Source organism: Glandiceps talaboti, chromosome 4, assembly GCF_964340395.1.
Source record: "Glandiceps talaboti chromosome 4, keGlaTala1.1, whole genome shotgun sequence".
Lineage (NCBI taxonomy): Eukaryota > Metazoa > Hemichordata > Enteropneusta > Spengelidae > Glandiceps > Glandiceps talaboti.
Window position 1 is genome coordinate 12,722,653 of NC_135552.1, and position 21,645 is coordinate 12,744,297.

General features: G+C 37.3%; 1 protein-coding gene across 1 annotated transcript; it reads right to left on the minus strand.

Annotated features, from left to right (window-relative positions):
• Positions 1–210: 210 nt before the first annotated feature.
• Positions 211–21,081, minus strand: LOC144434069 (uncharacterized). Its single transcript, XM_078122523.1, has 4 exons — positions 20,931–21,081; positions 17,569–17,691; positions 8,604–9,967; positions 211–1,113 (listed from the first exon to the last, which is right to left on the minus strand). The coding sequence occupies exons 2-4, from the start codon at positions 17,593–17,595 to the stop codon at positions 354–356; spliced, it is 2,151 nt and encodes a 716-aa protein (XP_077978649.1). The 5' UTR covers positions 17,596–17,691; positions 20,931–21,081; the 3' UTR covers positions 211–353.
• Positions 21,082–21,645: the final 564 nt, after the last annotated feature.

Sequence of the window (21,645 nt, forward strand, 5' to 3'; positions counted from 1 at the left end):
GATGCAGGACTAACAATAGAAAATTTGTTGCGAGCTACAAAATTGGTAACCGAGAAAAAAAAATTGCATTGCTTCTGCATATGGAAAAAATAATTTGATGCAGGACTAACAATAGAAAAAAAATTGCTGTCACAGTGATGGGAAAAAAAATTTGCTGCCATATTAAGGCCCCCCCCCCCCCTCCCCCGAAATCAACTGGTTCTCCCCTTATCAACATACTCCAGTAGAATTTGTGATAGTCGGGTATACCGGTATATGGTAACCTTTTCACTGCACATTGCATATTTGTTTATGTGCGTGTATCTCAGTAAATGTAAACATAATAGCGCCCTCTTTCAGTCTTATCACAACAACTATGAACGAACCGGAATACGACTTTGTCGGCGCGTAGAGTCTTCATTTTGCGAAGATGTAGTTTGATATCCCTTTGTTTTACGTTTCGATGACGGTACATCGTCATCCCTCTTTTTATCGTACATTCTCGGAGGAACTTTTTTCTTTGGTGCAGTGTCTGTCACTTTCAAACTTGGCGTCTCACCGTTCTGCTGGGGTAGCGACTTGCGCAAGTCCTTTCCTATTATGTTAGGTTTAAGTTCACTTTTATCTCCGTTTGAATGTTTCCTTTTGTCAGTTTGTCTATTGTTTTCATCTTTTCTTTTTGAATCATTGTTATTATTGGCTACTAATTTGTCACTGTTACTTAGACTGGCGCTACTACCACCGCCGCTGTCAGTTTTCCTGTGATGTATCCGGGCCTTACGTCTCATCACAGCAGTGCCGCCAATTGCAATCGGATCATCGGAACCCGTTGATTTGCCACTCGTACTTTTTCGTGATCCCGCCGAATTCTTCGAGAGGATTACCGTTGCAGACGTATTCGGGCGGTTCTTTTCCGAGGCATCAGAAAACGTCGGTGATTCGGAATCGGAGATCTTCGGTGTAACAGATCGAGATTTGGATTTTGAATCGGCGGAATCCGGCAATCTTGCTTTCACATCATCGTTATTGGTTTTTAGTAAAACTAATTCCTTCTCGACACGTCGTTTCTCAGACTTTTCCTCTGTGAGACATAGTTCCAGATTTCTTATCTTGTCTTGGACGTCGCCAACAAATCTAAATATGATTAAAAAGTGGAGGACATTAGTAACATAATTAGTAACATAAATATATTAATTCTATCGAATAAAATTGTGGGGTGAATTAACTCTTGCCAGGATTATTTTTTTTTTCTTAAAAAGGGGGAGGGGATTCGAAACAATGAATGGTTCGTGGCATATCACACTGATTTTTATAATTATGTAGATCACGTGAGATGAGAGAGAGAGAGAGAGAGAGAGAGAGAGAGAGAGAGAGAGAGAGAGAGAGAGAGAGAGAGAGAGAGAGAGAGAGAGAGAGAGAGAGAGAATTGTGGCTCATCAGCTAGTTGGTTGCCAAAATAAACAAAATGATACAACACCGTTTGATATACGTGTATTTTACACTTGTGTTTTTAAAAAAGGCAAATAGTGTAGAGGTTTCTGCTTTCAACTTTGAATGTAATATTTATTGTACAATATTTGACAACGGAGAAAATGATCAGATAATGACGAACGGATATTGGCTCATATATGCAAAGCCCTCACAACTCAATTAGATATCAAACACACCAAACGCTCTTGTAGCCAAATTTTTTACACCGTAAGCCATTGGAAACTGTAAAGCCCTGAAAGCCGACACCAAATTGTTACTATTCATCACTACAGTGTTGAGTATATTGGTCTGGATTTCATTTCCACTCCAGATGATATTGAAGCTATTAATGTTGCTAAAGTGCGCATGCGTCCGTAAAAAACCCGCAGTCTGCTCGACGACATATGTCTTTCGTTGGCAACTACATCTATCAGACTGGTATGATTTGAACAGTTGTGCTTATTATCAAATAATTCATCCCCATTTTGGGACATTTATCCAAATTCAGATATAACGTGCTGTCTGTGTTGTTTCCTGCTATTTGAAATTTACAATGTTTCCTTAGCTTTTCTTTTATTTGCAGTGGTTATGTTTGAGTCCCATGGCAACCAGGGTTAAGCGTGTATCAGACGTGTCTTGCAGCATCACGTGGGTTGTGAATAAGATACTAGTAACAACAAAGATTTTTTTGTAATCCCAAAAATAATAGTTATTACTATTTTACGTATTTTATATTCCCTATAAAAACCTGGTCTGTTTACAGATGAAGCTAGAAGTCTTAGCAATATTTAGATATTGCTGAGACCGACTTCTTGTATGTCACCAGATTGGTCATGTAATAAAAACTAGGGCGCACCTGAAGGGCAATTGGCCATAAAGCTCCGCACCACCATTTTGTTAAACTTATTCCTGCCAGTGCATTCTAACATCCGTAACCCTAATGTTACAGCCTTCATCATTTCTCTATGGTACATCCCTGGGGTACACGACAAATATAATTAGCACTGTGTTCTTCAATCGTGCCAAAAACCGATCTGACGCTATTTCACTGATGAGTGAATACTAAAAAAATGTTGTATATCGTTGTATATTGCTTTCCATTGTATGTCTGTAAGCGCCATGGAGAAATGGAGAAAGCGTACATACACTATAAAAAATGAACATTTTAATCTATTTTTAGCGCGGGAAAAATGATTGAAATTGATCATTCGTGTGTGAAGACACATAATTCAATGTCCGAGATAGTAATAGTTCTTTTAGAGATAGCTTACAGTTAACAATAGTAAGTTTCAACAGACGGAGTGTTAATTATTCTACCAAAGGGTAATAGATTTGTTACAAGCAAAATGCCATGGTGATGTGATGTGATATTATCGGTCGATAAACTTGTCGCAGTCTAACGTTATTAGTGTGATTGATTGTCATCTATAGAACACCAAGTCTGTCCTCATTGTGTTCGTACCATAAATGTCATCAGCAATTCGAATTTATATACTCAAACGCGTCTAAATGCTAGTTTTAAGTGTCTCTTGTCACTTTGTTACGTACATGTATAGCATCTATGCATTCTCGCAAGCCTTTTTTGTCATTCTCATGAGCCATTTTTTTTTCATTCTCGCAAACTATGAGCATATTTTTTTTCAGCTGACGCAACGAAAGATGATTCTCTTGGACAGTGTCGTAAAAAGGTTTTACGGTGATGTTTCCTTTGAGTAACGTGAACTAAATTTTTGAAATTTTCTCCCATTATATTTTTTATTCTAGTTCTGTGTAGCCCTTATTGTTATTGATGCATATGAACTCTGAGGTGGAGCCAAACTTGATTAGCGAAAAGCTATTTTTTTGACTCCAAATTGCCAATCTGTTTATTTATTTCCTGTCATTTTGTAATTGTAACTTACTTTAAAAATTGGCAATAAAATGAATGAATGAATGAATGAATGAATGAATGAACGTTGCCGTAAAAGAGGGTAGTGGTTTTGGACGATGAGACTATGCCTATACATTCATCAAACGAGGGAAGTGTCTGATTTTCATGTAAATCTGGTGAAGGCTCAAAATAATATTAAGAGTTCAAAAGAAATACTTTACAATTTAAAGTAATGTAAGAATATTCCCAACGCATTTCTTTGTTCTGAGTACGTCTCTTTCTCCAATTTTGAATTGAAAACGAACCCCCCCCCCTTTTTTTTTTAAAGTAGAGAATAGTGTTATTTCACGTACAAGTATAGGAGATTCAAGAGGTACTGGCCGTGAAGATATACATGTTTGATGGTTTGTTGCACATTTAACATGGGTAAATATTTCTCTTCGCCAACATTAAAAGTGACACTGATGTTCGTAGTCCTTGGTCCTAATCGTACTTCATGTCACAAACCTACAACCAGTGGTCATTCAAAAATGGCGACCCCCACTAAAAATCTCTGCATACGACGTGGAGTCCAAGGTCAATAAATACACCGCACCCTAACCACCCCCACCCCAGAAGGGCATACTCACGCTGTCGTCTAATGCACTCGTATTATATACGAAATTATGTAAAATATACATATAGAAAAAGTCCTACCTGTCACTTTCTCATTACATGACAATGTATTACTAGTATTCACAAATTATACGAATGGAGGTGCCAACGTCCTTTGTTGCTGTGTGTATTATACCGGTGATGTAATTGGTTTGTAAATCCCGGAGTCAATTCGAATGAAGCTAACCCCATTGCACTAAAGATGACCTTTATTCAAAGGTCACGGGAGTAAAGTCCCAGTAACTATTGTGAGGTGTGAGAATCTAGATGCGCGGTATGCATTGAAAGATGAAATCTTTTCTTTGCTAGTGAGATATAACCAGCGAAGGAGAAATGAGTTCCTTTTATTGTTAAAGTAGATTTTGGAACTGCACAATCAGTATTTACCCCAATTCCTTCCACCTGACTATCAAATCTTCCAACCTTTTGACTTGCTCTAATCGAACTCTAGAGTAGTTTTTCAGTATGTCGTAAACGTATCAGTGTAGTTAAAATTGTTACATTTCATTTAATATATTTCCCCCTTCGTCGCCCATTTTACCTTAAATTCTGATATGTTCGTCGATGTCTTACTTTCCAGCATTGTTGCCAATTTGACGGTTTTTTAAACCCTTACCATGTTACCATAGTGATAGAGCTATCCCCTGAGAAGAAATACCGAACGATGTATAGTGTACGCATATTACAATAAGTATATCAATAACAAACTTGTGATAAATGTAGTTGGCGATAGTCCAAATCACAGAAAGCATACAATGCCCTAGGATTTGACAGCAACGTATTTGCTAACTATCAGTCGACCTTGGGCATGAAACTGACGAAACTGACAAGAGGCACTCTCTGAGCTCTGTTATCAATATTAAAGAGTAATTAATTTTAATACTACATGCACGATACAGTCCAGTAGTCATAGTGAATTCGGTTCCCCATCTAACATGTCGTTGTCATTGGAAAATTCCGTACATGCTGTAAATACCTTTCAGACATGGACTGATATTGTTATTAACTTCCGATGCATAGAATTCGTTTGTACATAGTACCAGTATAAAGACAGTTTGCTTCAATGAATTTTACTATCACTACAGCACCATAAAGCCTACATACAAAATACATTGTTGCTATATTAGCATCCAAGCGAAACATTCCCCGAGAGACGTCCCAGAGAGACAGCGTTGTTCGAATTTTCTTAAGTTAAAAAAGAAAATAAGTATAATGGAACACTGGGGCCCCATATTGCACAGCCACAGGGGTGCCTAGAATGGCTCTCGGCGGGTTGAAGTTAGCATACTCATGAACAAGTCACGAGCTTAGGACACCTGCAGATCTTATTTTATCCATGATGAATCAACTTGAATCGTATGTAGTAGCCGGTAGGGCTCTCATCAGGAATACGTTCTGCCCATAAGAAATTAGATTATGACGTAATTGTTCGGTTGCCAATAAATTCAACAACACCCCAGACTACATGTAGGTTTCAAAGACTCTGTATATTTTTAATAACTACCTCTATCACGCACGTCGTCGTGTCGAGTAAGATTAGCTTCTAGTGTATGCATGTGTTGTTGTTTTTTATTGTGCATGAGCTTAGCCAATAATGGGAACATAGTAACAGAATGTGTCGCTTGCGTTGCTATAACACATCATTCATTGACATAATTGGAATCGTGTATACGAAATGAACATCATGACATGTCAGACACGATTCATTTCGCCCATTTTAGTTAATACATAGTTCAAAATACGCTCCAAATTGACAAAATTTGTAGTGATGAGCTCTTGGACAAGTCAAGAATAGGATGAATCACGTGACATTCTTTATGAAGCTTAGAAACGAATTACATGTGTGTATGAAACAAATAGCTTTGAAAGTCTACAAATCAAATTCACTCAAGCACCATATTGCACATGGGAAATAGAGGTAAGCTCAGTCAAACGGGCAAAAATACTGTTTAATTGAAAACACACTTCACATGGCACCATATATTCAACTGAAACCCAAAGTTAACAATGGGAGAAAGTGGAAACATTTCTCATATTCTGAAAACACCAAAATAATGTTTTCTCCTGTAATATGACCGCCAATCCTGTTCTAGTGTTTACACACGCTATATTTCGGTTCATGATCAGTAGAACATGTGAGCATATCTTTACATGAAATCACTGTTTAGAAATATAATGTCATTTGCATATAATTGCAGATAATCTGATAGTTCTTAGTTCATTAAAAGAAGGTCTATTCATATCACTGAGAGAACATTCAAGAAATTTACCAAGGTTACTTTGTAGCAGATATTTACCAATTTTAAAATCGTTCAATATTTGGCATATATACTCAAACGAGGTAACTCACTACTGTATATTCTGTAGATATGCTTTTGAAGTGACCTCTGACATACCAATTAGCACCTTTGAATATCTTTATTTCAGTTCCAATTATTCATTTTATTCATTCCTGTATACACAATAGCTCTGCGTTTCCCATACAAGGCTTTTTTTTCAAGATGGAGTGATATGTGTGAAAATAATTTTACAGTGTCTGAATTTGTCTGATGATGAGTTATGATCGAAGTTAAGTGGTTTGCAAATGTATATGATGTCGCGTTGTATGTAGAGCTGCAGCTGTGAAAGCTTTATTGTAAAAAAAATAGTGTTTGGTAGCCAAGTGCACTTTAGCTGTCACGTGATGCATGATATCACTAAGCTGGGAATATCACCTATTGGTTGCCATAGAATTACAAACGTTATATACGGGATTAGAGAAACCAGAATACAATTTCCGCTGTGATATCCGAAGCTGGTTTATGAAACAAAAATGCCAACCCTTAAGTGAAATTTTAAACTGTGTAAGTGAGACGCTACGCCATGAATAAGCGATTGGAGCGTATACAATATACATAGTGTATTCCAGTAAACTTGTGATCTTGAAAATTAGAAGTTACAATCAAGGCCATGCCATCTGAATCAGAGTGTTGTCTGGTTCGACAGACATAGTGCTATCATATATATTTGCTACATTGTATCGTCTGGCGCAATAACAATTCTTATTAACATCGCTACATTCATTCTTAGGTTGATTGGAAAAAATATCTTTTAAGTATTAAAACATGGCTTCATTTTCTTAGTGTGCGATACCATTACCTTAAGAATATTGATAGGCTACCATCTGTTGTATAATAATATTTCACACAAAGACAGTGTGATGTTTTTGTTAGTATTAGGCAATGATTGCTTTATGAGCCAGACTATGAGATGTAGCAGTAATTAGTCAGATTTTTTGTCAACAAGCCTGACGATGACGATAAAATGTAGCCGTATTAGTCAATCAAGCCAGAAGACATACTGTTTCAGGTGACGCGGTTTCCACTGTATTTTAAAAATCAATACATGCCAGAACATCAATCATAAATTGATACCCAACTTCACGGTCGTTCCAATGTAACAAAAAATTGATAAAAGATTATATGTTTACACAGAATATCGATCGTTATTTCAAAAAGGTGAAAAATGTGTTAACAGTAATGTGTATCGATATTTTGCCGCCATTTTATTCAGTCGATATTCCAACAGATGAAGCAGACGACAATTTGTGGCAAGAAACGATTACTCCTTCGTGAATTCACATTCACTCTATACATAGTATACCCAATAGACGATTGACTCCAACATGGATTTATTTTGCACGTATATTATCATTGATACTACACTCATTACTTTATACACTGTGTGACTGAAATCACGTGAAATTAATAAAATTTAAAGCAGTTTATAGACAGAACCACGCGACAGTTTATACAACTAATACAGACAACGTCTCAACTGATATGTCAGTCTAGGTCTACAACACATTTTTGATGAATAACATGATGAATTGTGCAATGGGAGCCTGTTAAGTTGAAACAAGTTATCGTCTGGCTTGACAAAAAATCTTACCGACATAACTACAATTCATCGTCTGGTTTAACAAAATTTGTTACAGTATTACACATATTGAATTGAACTTAATTCCATCAGAAAGTGACAGAAAGGAGCTTTTGCATATAATCCATTGTCATGCCTGAAAAAGGTATTGTTACAATGTATATGATTTGGCGACAACCTTAAAGATAATTGCCTCTGTGTTGGTAATATTTTTGTCATGTTTCGCCAGACGGCGGTGAAAAGAGGCAATAATAAATAATAACCTATCTGTCAATCCAGACGATAAAATGTAACAGGTTAGTAATTCAAAGATTTTTGTTGAGCCAGACGACCTTTTGTTTCAAGTAAACTCGCTTCCAGTGTATGTGACATTGCCTATCTTGCAGTAGAACGATTCAGTCATTAAACAATTAGTTTGCCAGTCTCAGTACATAGGTCTGAAACTCCCAAGCTGTTTTATGACGAAAGGTTAAAAAGTCAAGAAATACCTTCAATGAGGGTTGAATTTTCATTGTAGTTTTTCTCAAGCTAACCTGTTTTCGTCATCCTATTTATTGCTATTTTCTCATTATCATCGTTGTTGTTTTCGTTCTTATTTTTGTTTACATGTACATATTCATGGACTGATTGGGTATATTGGATAATCACTACATGCTAGAAACTGTAGAATATAACGCAATCGGTTTGGAATAGCTAGACAATTCTCTCTTACCTTATCATGCTCGGTTGCACTTCCAATTCCACGTCTAAATCGCTAGCATACAAAGTGTGCTGGAAGTCATGATAACTCGACGAGTGTTTTAGCTTTTGTAAATTCTTTTCCAGCCCAGCTAATTTTCCGCTCAAATCTCGATACTGTTTCGTATCTTTTTTACATTTTCCTATTCTTGTTTTCATGTTTTCCTTTCTTTCAGCAATATCCTTGATTTGTTGCAATACTGATTCCTGGGTGGTGACAGCTTCTTCGAGGTTTCCTGCCAATTTTGTGACGCGTGCTTCTCGTCGTAACAATCTCGTCAAGTCCCCTTTTTGGACTTTCAAGTCTTGTTCATGTTTATTTATGTTTCTTAGGAGTTCTTGAAGTCTGTCTTCTAGATCGGTAATTGAATATCTGCCATTTTCCGAATCACTTAATTTCAGAAAAGTGTCCTCATTGTGACCCAGTTCATCGTCTGCCTCATTTCCGGACATATCCTCGTCAACCTCCTCATCTTCCTCCCCCTCCTCCTCGAGTGAAATGTCTTCATCACTTTCCAAAATTATCTCGTCGTCAGCTTTTGAATCTTGACTTTCTCGTGATTCTTTGTTCCTGTGTAACAAATTGTGAATTTTTTCCGCAGAGATCCACCATCTTTTACCGAGTTCTGTGGCGTTGTAACTTTTTCCAAGCACATCAGGAACAAATCTAAAGATGTGCTCAAAATGTTTATAATTGGCGAAGGGGGCAAGCTCTTGTAAACTTTCATCGTCAAATATATTTCCGTCAATGTCGTCATCATCTAGTAACATTTGCCATTGTTGGTCAAGATCCTTCAACTCTGCCATAGTTGCAGACAGATCCTCACATTCCTGGAGAAGTTCTTCAAATGCGGCGATCGACAACGCCTGATCACCTACGGAAAAGCGGTTAAGGCGTTTTAAAATGTCGCCTTTCCGTCTGCTTTGACTAGCGCCTTTTTCCATATCTTTCTTGGATGATATTATGTCCTCTACAACAGGGTCGTAGAAAAATTCGTACAATACAGAATAAATCCTCTCGTCAAAGTTGGACTTCATTTTCCTCAGGTGTTCAATGTCATTGAAAAAGGCATTAAAATACTTCGAAATTTGGGCAATATCGCTATCCGTCTGCGACAGTTTTCGAGACTTCGCGGTAATCTCAATAAGATGGCGTAGGTCTCTAAAGGAGGTCAATCGCGTATCCGTTGGTGCTATTTCGGTCAGCATGCGATGCAGTCTTTCCTTTGAGAACTTCGATATGCCGTGCTGGACAAGTTTTTCAAAAGAAGCGATCTGTTTATTCATAAGTGCATTTTGCTTCTGGCGGGAAGCGCCTCTCATTTCATCGGGGTGAGTCTGTCGACAGAAAGAGAAATCAAGATTAATGGTAAAATGTCGGCACGCTGTGACACTGTGTCATACACATCTGGTGTATGAATTTAGGCAAATGGATTTTTCGTTATATCTGACAACCACAAAATCGAAGTAAGCACGAATATTTAAATTAAACATAGCTTGCATTAGGCTACGTGCGTTTTATAAAAAAAAATGTCGGAATAATGCAAACTGCGAAAATCGCAGTAAAGCGAACTGTGGACACCACTGCTGTCTCCACACTCGTCCATTAGATATTTTTATTACTCGTGATTAAATATAGGACAGGAAATGTCAAATTGCTAAGATTGAATTTGAGTATTTCGTAGATTGAATATATGGATGTTAAACCAGGGTTTACAGCTACGCCGCGTCAAAACCACGAATTCGATTCCTTCGTTCCTATAGAGGCACTCGAACGGTTCGTAGCAATATTTGTGTAGTGCAATTTGCGTGAAGGTTTCCCTTTCCAATTATTTCCGATGAGAAAGGTTGAATTAACGTAGAGCTGGTCGGTCAACGTAATTACGATAATGGGGACGTGTAGGTATCGCCAGTATGTTTACTTGTGTAACAAAGATATATGTATCTCTCATGCCCACATATACGATCAAAACGCTTTGTCGACGAAAAATGTTCTTACCACTCTCGCCTCCTCCAAAAGAGATGACAAAATCGACGGAAAGACACGCTCTGACTGGATAAACAAGGTACTATCAGCCATGCTGCATTCAGTATCACAGCCTTTTGTGTGTTGTTATGTTCAATATTCCAATACACAGTTGTGTTTTTCTCATGGCCTCGGTGACAAACCCAATCGTACGCTCCAATATACTTAATTCATTCACTGCAACGTCACTCCCGACAGCCTCCCTGCGAGGCAATTCATCAATAGCCCAACTAATCCAAAACATCACCACAATAAAAACACGTCACTATGGTGACAGCGATGTGGGTGATAAGGTTCAGTTGGTGTTACCATGGATACGGAGAGCACACGAGAGAGAACAATGACTGTATATGCATTATGAAAGATTCGACCTTTCCACGACATGACATATATTTCATATTACAATTCGATACGTTCATTATGAACTATTTGAAGGCTAATACATCCAATATAAACGCAATACCTCTAATTGTAGGATATTAGTTTAGCCTATTAATAGTTATGGATTCATATAATCATATCATTATGAAACGTGTTTTTTGTAATAATTGCTACTACCCCAATTACCGAAGCTTGTGCGTATTATTCATCGAATTCATAACCGTTCAAAAATAGCCTATACGCCCGAGTGTGAGACAACACCAAAATCGTGGATCATGCATGTCTCAGCGTTTACCGCCCGTATTAACCACATCACTGAACATTTGACTGCAGAGAAAACGAGCTGTTTTTTTCCTATCAGAAGTTTGCTCCTGGCAAAATTGCTCTGAAAGGAACTGAACAATAATAGGAGAGAGTAATTTACACTCCCGGAAAATAACCCATCTGGAAAAAACCGGGGTAATTACATTTATGCATTATATCGCCGAGTAAAACAATCTGCGAATGTGTATCGTGGTTGAATTACTGATTCGGCGAGAGAAAAAACAACAATAACATCGTTTCATAGCCGTAGAAAGGGGAATTAGGCCATAGTGACAACAACAATGACTTTGATGCTGGGTAAAATCGTATGAGTAGAGTCGTATGGATTTCGCTTTATAGAAACAAGATCCTGTGTTTTGTACCTATTTATATTGCTTATACATACTTTACTTCCATCGTTTTATGCACATATTTTTATATTGCAGATTAACAGTGATGGCGGCGCTCAACAAGATGAATGAAATATTCAATGAAAAAAATGAATTTATGTATTAATGTACGTTGTTTTGTCCGACCTATCAGAGTAGATGTTTAAAAAATAACAAACTGAAGTAAACTGAAAATTTCAATTCTTTTGATTTGCACAGAGCGAATCACAGTTGATCGCACCACTGGGGTTGTATTCCCCACTTTTTTTTATAACATTAAGAGAGAATAAAACACTCAAGGCTTTAAAAAAATCAATACAACTTGTAAATGTATATATCGTCATATATATATATAGACACACATTGTATGATATCCCCTGAATACTAAAACCATAAAACACGTCGTTTTATTAGACGATGGTTTCCCATCATAGGTATATATAGGAGACAAGCTGTTCAAAGAGGTCGTCGCAGACATCGTAAAAATACCTTTAAGTTAATGAAAGTGAATGAACGTGTGGTCTGCATTTTATGAGAAACTGACTGTACTTAAAATTCATAATCGCTATTCACGGAAATAAAGTGTACGAATAAATTGATATCGTAGAAAACACCCGGAAATAATCAAATCAGTTACGGTGGTAATCATGCAGTTCAATAACTTTCTGTGTTTAGCGTGTGGAAATACAACCATAGGACTGTATATGTTCTCTTAACATGGTACATGTACATCAATTCATATATGATTCGGTATAGTATAATAGATTACATACATACATACATACATACATACATACATACATTACACATCTGTAGTGTTCGTATGTGTCTGTGCATATGTGTATGTGTTTCTCTGTCTTTGTCTAGGTGTTTGTGTGGATTGTGCTTTACGGTCGGTGATATGGTTGCACCTAATAAAAGTTTTTTTTTCCAGAGAGGTTTTACAATCAGGAACAGGCAAGCATGAAGATGTGACAAACACGGAAAATAAACAAAATGAATTAGGTTTAATGACACTTTGCATAGCACGTTGGAACTAGGGGGTGTATATTGCATTTCGTGGTTAAATAAGAACCGTTTTATGACTTCTGTACATGTACATGTACATGTACATGTAATGGCGTGGGAACTTGAAAATTGGTTGTCAATATGAGCTATTATGTAAAATGGCTTTAAAAGTATTCTTATCAAATTATGTAATGTAATACGCTGCGTCGCTACTCATAATATGCTATACCAAATGTCAATTCATTTGTTTATTACTTTCCCTGTTCCTAACAAGTTCCGCTTCTTTATGCTTGCGTGTCATCAGTTGTAGCATAAACTCTGTGAAAAGAAGTGGTCTGAGACTTTGTCAAAGGTTTAATCACTATCACTGTTATCGCTAGGGTTCAACTCAAGGTCAACCAGCGCAAAATTATACTGTCATCATATCCTGCGTGATACTCGTGTTATTTCGAAGAGTGGAATAAATATTAATTGGCAATCGGAAGTAATTCTGCAAGCAAACATTCCATTAAAAATTTCCATTGCATAAATGGCAGCAAACCGGCTTACAATTATGCCATCGCGTAAAATCGCTGAATCTGTAATAATTTCATGAGAAGGTGGAACCCCGGGAGTGGAACTCGACACGTGTATAAATGATCATTCATTTGGTGATGGATTATTAGTGTGTAATTAATTGCCGTTGGTGGCGCCTTCCTTATAAAAAAAATTGCGGTCCAAACAACCGACTTCAGACATCATGTATCGACGTTTTCTATTTATACATTTTAAAAAATGGTCAATTTATTTAAGGTAATTTATCCGAATTACAGAATACCATCACAACCAAATACGAAGCCAGAGTCCGATGTTATTTTTCGAGCTACATATACATACAACCATATACCCTACACGAGGGTCTATGATACAACTAACACGACGCAGTACCGTTACGTTAGAAGCACAGGAGTAGCTATTAAAACGGGGGCCGTTTCTGGTGTTCACTACAGCAATATATAGTTTACTGCGTTTCCAGGTACCTACGACGAGTGGTGGCGGAATGTCAGTCGTTTCGAAGGACAATTGTTCGCGGTAGCCCCAAAACTGCTTCAGATTCCATTCATTGAAATAGTTACATTGTCGAAAATAATAATCTTCCGGTAGAATGCGTCCTCCTGGAATCTTTATCTAAAGCATACGCAATGGGTTCCCCTTTGTCGTCCTGGACATATTATTAGAACTAGTAGAATATCGTTCTATCAATGCCATAGTACACAGTAACCTAGCGTTTGATACACAAACACAGCATGTAAAATACCATTGACTTCAAAAGTACAGTCACGGGTCAAGGCAACATTCCTCATTTTTGTTCCAATCAAAAATCCAAATATCTTATTTAAACTTAAAGTTGAATGAAATTCAAATAAACCGGATTCAGTTGTTTTGGTTTGCAAATTAGGCCCACGCATATATAAAATCATTTTTTAAAAATATATTTAACAAATAAATTATTTTGTGTTCAATCAGCTAAAGCTATCTAAATACAAATTTGCAATCGAAGTAATTCCTACAAGAGACAAAAATTTACATTTATAAATATCTAACTAGAATTATAGTGTCGTGTTGGTTAAAAGTCGATGTCGCATTGACAACAAAACTGTTATTGTTTGCAGTGAGTCTTTATGAGTATTGTCAAAGCTAATACATTTCATTGTAAAAGTAGGCATACATAGGCAAATCTCATACATGGTTTTGAACGCATTCATGTGTGTCACAACGACCCATCCAAAACAAGTACATTTATTTAAATAAAAAATTAGACTTTTGAGGTATGGTCACCGGCCTCGGGATATTCATAAAAGTACGCAATAGTACCATGCAATAGGAAACGAAAAATCAATGTCATAATTACCAATGTACAGAATGATTAAAGTACTTGATTAAAAAAGAAACAAAAGTTATCGATTCTGCTTTTACTTGGAGTGCCTTCAATGGGTTATAATAAACGAGTGTGGAATATCTACACAACAAACTAAAAGAACGAACAAATTAAAAGAGTAATTTCTTTGCGATGCACGAATCTGGGACTAACCACACTTAATCATAGTCTAAACTTGAATATACGTATTTTCAAACTCTCAAATATGAACAACAGATTTATTATCGTTTCGTGGGTACGAATCGGAGTCTAAAAACATTCGTTTGCTCTCTCTCTCCCCCCTCTCTCTCTCTCTCTCTCTCTCCCCCCCCCCCTCTCTCTCTCTCTCTCTCCCCCCCTCTCTCTCTCTCTCTCTCTCTCCCCCCCTCTCTCTCTCTCTCCCCCCTCCCTCTCTCTCTCTCTCTCTCTCTCTCTCTCTCTCTCTCTCTCTCTCTCTCTCTCTCTCTCTCTCTCTCTCTCTCTCTCTCTCTCTCTCTCTCTCTCTCTCTCTCTCTCTCTCACTCAAAAGCGATAATAAACGAACCAATCGACTGATGACTCAGGTATATGGTAGACTTGAATTTCGGTTCAGACACACTTTCCTTATATCTTTACACTCAGACTTCATGCCTGTCACTAACAAGTTGTTTGTTTAACAACTTAAACAGAAATACGTGAAGTATGTCGCCAAAAAGTACTCGAATTGCGCCTTTTCTTGGCAATCTGCTTTAGACGTGACAATAACGAAGTATTTCGTTAAATATTTATTTACGTCGAAATGTTTGTTTGTTGATTTGTTTGCTCTATAATACATTTGCTAGCCACTTGAAGCAATCTAATATATACAATGTGTAATTGTCCCAGGTTAAAATACTACGTGCCGTTGTCCAGAGACCGACACGTGTTTCAGAGTTTGCTCCAGTAACGAGACCGATATTTCCATGTAGGTAACTATAATAAATAGCTTGACACTCTGTTCCAGTTTGAGTGTACTCCGTGACTAGTACGAGTGTGACCTTCTACACACTTGAATTTCGATATTAAAACTGTTATAAGAGTGAACAAGCCTGTTGGTTCTTGCGAGACTCTTGGTCGCATATTTCTACCAGTGATCCAGTGTTAGCCACCAATTGCACGTGGTTTGATGCTAGTGCTGGCAAAGGTGACTCGTCGATCTATTTCTGACCATAAGATTGTATGAATAAATGTCAGTCAGAATGATTAAAAATATAGTGAAGAGAAAAACCTATCAGACGTCTTCTTTCAGGTTTAAAAAGTATAGTTTATACATACATTGTAATAGCGCACGTAGATTTGCATGACTTTTGTACATATCTCAACGACCAAGTTTGTTGGAAGAAAATGAACGTTATTCAATCGCTATACAAAGCTACCACTGTACTTCATTATTAATCAATTTTTTTGTTATTGTGTGTGTGTGTGTGTCTCTCTCTCTCTCTCTCTCTCTCTCTCTCTCTCTCTCTCTCTCTCTCTCTCTCTCTCTCTGTCTCCCTCCCTCTCTCTCGTCTGTATGTCTCTCTATACATACATTTTTGTAGTGACCATATATGTATCGCAATCGACAATTCATGGATATGTATACTGCATATAGTTTCTGCTGTAATATTATATGTATAATATATCTAATATATATACCTGGAATACAGATAGATAGATAGATAGATAGATAGATAGATAGATAGATAGACAGACAGACAGACAGACAGACAGACAGACAGACAGACAGACAGATAGATAGATAGATAGATAGATAGATAGATAGATAGATAGATAGATAGATAGATAGATAGATAGATAGATAGATAGATAGATAGATAGATAGATAGATAGATAGATAGATTATACCTGGATTGTCGATCTTGATACGTTCAAGATATGGTAACTACAGAAATGTCCTGATATATGTATCCGACACCAAACCTGACCTGACATACGACCTGGCCTAGAGAGTCTTATATCCATTTCTAGAACAGTTATTACAGTAGTAATGTTATGGCTGTTACGTCATTGATTTAGTAGGTTTGTTATAGAGATTGGACTCTGATGAAACAAATGAACATCTGCAAAATGTGACCACGGTGATAAACACGCGACCAATCTAGTATAAATGCAATAGCGAATTGACCGATATTAGAAAGGGTGGACCGAATTTTATATTGAGTGTTTCATTTTATGGCTGCCACGTTTGTTACAACAAAATAACATTGCTGAAACCACACAATGGCGTTACTTCAAACGTTGACTATATAACCATAGCGACGCGTTTTGGGATTATACTGAGAAAAGGGGGTTATAGCTCGTCACGGTTGCAGGCATGGTGATTATAGGACGATGAGGATACTTAGAAAACCATTTTAACTTGTCGATCCAACCTCTGTAGTTTACTGTTACCTTGGGGGCATAATAGTCAAAACACAAAAACTTCTTGTGGTTAAAAGATTACACTCTCTGCCATATTCATGACATATCGGGGTTGATGTCTTCAAACTGTAGAGGGTGTGTGATTTATAGACGCAGGTGTTTACAACACTCTGTCAACTTTGTACTGTTTTGTAAAGCATGCTGTGGTGATCAGGATCGCCGCTTCAATTAGGTATACATTTCGTGAATGAATACAGCGCGCCGTAAGTTAGCATAACTTTATGTTCAAATCCATTCTTGATTTTGACTTCCCTGTTATGTGGCTGAACATCTGCTAGCTAAAATTTTTGATCAAAATGATCGATACGCACGTGTTTTACCCATTGTAGGACACATACCAAAAATAATCAGGAAAAACTCGCACCACTTCACCACTTCAAGTCAAGTCTGTATATAGTACTTCCTAAGCTAAGCCTTATTTTTTCGAACCTTACGCACGACAAATGTGCAAAAATATATATTTGACGATCATCAAGATGCAACTAAAACTTACGTGATAGTGGTCCATATAATCCGCCATCTTGGACGTACGTCGGGATAGATCGATTTACACGTCACTGTTTCGGTTGGACTACAGCAAACAGGTGTTCAACTGGTCAAGGACGTTTTTGCAATACTAAAAGAAATAACCAACGATCTAGATTAGGTAAAACTGTACTTCTTAACCTTTTAAAGACACAATTGCGCCAGTTTTACACTCAATAAATATAACTGATTGTACCATCCTAGCACCAAATGGAGCGAAATTCTCTTAGGGAATAAGTTACACAATAGCTATTGTTAAGAAAATCGTTGATAAATTACTTTTATAAACATAGGGTGACAATAGAGAAAATTAAATCGGAAATTCAAACGTATGGTAAAATGCTTTCTATGAAACGCTTTCTGTTTTGCCACAGAGTACTTAATTAAGTTTTTACGGTAAAGTTGAATGTCGGCCTGTTCATTCGTACATGTCTGTACATTTTCATTAAAATTCCAAGATTGTAATACGTTGTGTTAATGACAGTAAAAGACCTTACTCGTTTTGGTGATATTTACGACCTGTCTGTCTTTAAACTTCGTTGTAAAATAGTTCATAAAAGTGTCAATTGTTGCGGGCGAATATACACAAGGTAGTTTATCTACCAGGTGGTCATTTGATGCACGACTATGACCTACTTCAGAAGTCAACAGAAATAACGAAAATCTGACAGGGTGGTCACGCCGAATGGTGGATATGTTTTCTGAAATACCATTTCTACGAGTCGATAAAAAGAAGCAACTATACTCAGGAATGACCCTATTAACCCTAAGTCATTTCACTGACGGAATTACATGGAAACGTATCGTGTAATGGTCATGTGCCAGTGGCCGTGGGTACAAGAAGCATTTCCTTTTCCTAGGCGGTCAAAACAAAGTCACTCCGCGATGTTTAATTCATATTCATTTATTCGAACGTTTCTCTTAACCCTTCTGTCTTTTTCATCTTACACAAGTTCACATACAAAGTTAAAGTTCCTTCAAAAGTTAATTGGATATTGAAGAATAAGAATTCGATATATAGTTACCTGCATATGCTAACGACCAAAGCACTGGTAAAATTCCATTATAACTTTACACACTAAACACAGATACAAAAATAACCAACAACAAACCAAACTGCCCAACAAATCGATACTTGCACTTTTCAATACTGTAAGATTACCATATCAATGGAATTCTACCCAACGATCCATTGTACGACACTGGTTGTTTTACCTAATATATTGTGCTGGTTTAAAAGCTGTTGGCTTTTACATAGAGATCGTCTCACCCCAAGAGTACATATTGACAGATATCAATTCCATGACCCTAAAGTATCTACATTCAGGATGGAGTAGAACTAATTAGGCTTGGTTGAGTCACGGTGATCAGTCTGGGACCCCATCTTGTGGTTGCTGGGGGCTTTTCGTTTACTATTTACATCCAAAACACTTATTTATCTTAGATACATTGTCGATGTATGTATTCATCAATACTACCACGTACAATGTGTTTGCAAACACGGGCCTCGCTTACACAGCGATTACAAAGACATTATGGTAACACCGTGATACGATACTGCTGTAGACTGAAAGGAAACATAAATAAATAAAACAGTGGTCGCTGAACAAAAATCAAACCCACCCTATTGTTCGTTAAGGTTACAATAGAAGACAATATTAGTACATTGGTATGAAAACTGTTAGCATTGTAATTCCGTGTGAATTGATTTTCAAAAAAGAAGAAAAATGGCCTCAGGAATATAAACAGATGATTGTATTACTTTGAAAATAGAGAGTGAGGTGGGATATATACCCGTCCATGCCGAACTCTTAAGTAAACATATGTACACAGTACACGATACTGCTAATATGGTATAGATTTTGTTAAAGTTTGAAGTATGATGGGGTTAAGGGTCACGACAGGTCCGATATTTTAACTTGAATACTTGGCCCAAATTCGTATGTCAAGGATTTGCCTGGCGCAGAACATTTTTTGTAACATGTAATGGTCCAGGTATGAAATAATCAACCGGAGCGTTTTGATTGCATTGTTACAGTTAAGGGTGCACATAAGTGCTGTTATAGGTCAAAGCGGAAATGTATGATAATTTGGTGCTGTATAAAATGGCCGTAGAGACCACAATATTCATCTTGCGAATAAGATCATAAATTAATGAAATAATTCACCAGTAGCCACGCCAAATTTTCAAATCATATATCCCGATTTTCGAACAACAATTTCCAGACGATTTGCTTACCTGAAACCAACTGTATTTTGAGTCCTGGCGAACTTACGTAATCCAGTTTAATAGACACCCCTAATTACATGTACACTTTATAATGTATACTTGTTTTGTGATTTGTTGGCGTGACGATAAACAAATTTACAAACTCAGCAGTCTCTCTATCTTGTAAATCCATATTATGGTCAGGAGTATCCTGCCACGATACACACAGAGTTTATCAATTCACCTGTCACACTGTTCGACGTACTCTATTTGTTCAGAACTTCAACTTCAATGTCATTTGTCGACAGTGAAGTCGTCAAAGTTGTTGACGTAAAATGATTCGTAAAATTTTTGGATTTTCACGTTGTTTTCATCTCGACCATACATTTTGTATAAACATGGTTGATTTCTATGGTAACGGGTACACCTGATACTTTATCTCCAAGAATACCCCCGTCTCCAAGATCAGTGCTACTATAATAGCACTCGTTACCATAATACTGAGGCTGTATACGAACAAAAGAATTGCTCTGTTGCCCAACAGCATGACCAGATACGGTCAGCTAAGGATGCCCTGAGGTAACGAGACAGTGTGTACAGTCATTAAATAACCCGTTCCTAAATCAGCTAAATCCTATTGCAATGTATTTCACATACAAAAGCAAATTTACCTTTGATAGTATCACGAACGATATGTGCATGTCACACTATGCACTAGAGTAGAAAAAAACACCTGTTGAATGCATACTACGCCTACTATCTATAACCTGTAGTCGAATGGCCATGTACTCACTAAGAGCGACATGTACATGCATTGAAAAAAAAGCTATATCATGATCAGTTATCTCATTTTAGACTCAACGTTGAACTTTACGTCAACCAAAGATATTATCTATACTGGTAATTCAAAACTGAACAAAATGAATATGGACGAACGTCGTGTATTCGTAGTACCCATGGTAGATGTAAACTCTCTTCAGTAGAAAATGGCGTTTACTTTGAATACGCCTTCTATTTGGTTAGATATCCTCGGGCTATAAATTGTAATGTCCCATACTTTGTAGTCTATGAGACTTTTCTTTGTGGAAAGAAAAACTCCCACAAAAGGAGGTTGTACCTACCTTCAACGCCTCAGCTCAAAAGAAGTCTTTCACCATGTATTTTCCGATCAACTGTCAGTCGACTGTATCTTTCGAAATCAGATATGTATAGTCCGACAGTCAAATTCGTAGATAACTCCTCAAGTAGGGATGGGGTGTTCTTGTACGTCAGTACCCACACAAACTTTCTAGAATCTCTGAAACATTTATAGTTTCCTGTGTCCCGATTGAAAAACTTCTTGGTGACGCATCTCTTATAGTTTTACTTAGCTCACTCCCTCTCTCTCTTCGAGTCACGGTCTGTTTCTGAAGTCTACGTCACCAAATTATATCTCTTTTGAATAGTCTGCCGATATCAAAAGCGGGAAGGGTTGGGAACAACTCCAACTGTGGCACAACAACAGGTCTTTTTATAACCTTAAAAGCCCTTCTTTTGAGAGGTATAGCCGCTACAGTGAAGATTTATAAGAAGTATATGCACGCCTTGTCAGTGTTTGTCATTGACTGCAGACTTTACAGACAGGTCTTTGAGTACTTTATCAGTGTACAATTACAGTTATGTGCTGTTGTTGGCCGTATCGATTGGGTTCATCTCTTGTATTCAAATTATCTAGAATTACCGTCAAGTGCCAAAAAGCTGTCGTTATACCCTAGCCATTGATGTATACTTTGAGATGACCTGACCGGGTCGTGGTGTCCATCACCCGAATACTAAATCTGCACCGGGCCTGTTATT

Coding starts and splice junctions, on each gene's coding strand:
- LOC144434069 (XM_078122523.1), bottom strand. CDS start 17,595: ATGGCGGATTATATGGACCACTATCAC. Junction 9,968..17,568: donor ATTATATGGACCACTATCAC/GTAAGTTTTAGT, acceptor TTCTGTCGACAG/ACTCACCCCGATGAAATGAG. Junction 1,114..8,603: donor GTGCAACCGAGCATGATAAG/GTAAGAGAGAAT, acceptor AATCATATTTAG/ATTTGTTGGCGACGTCCAAG.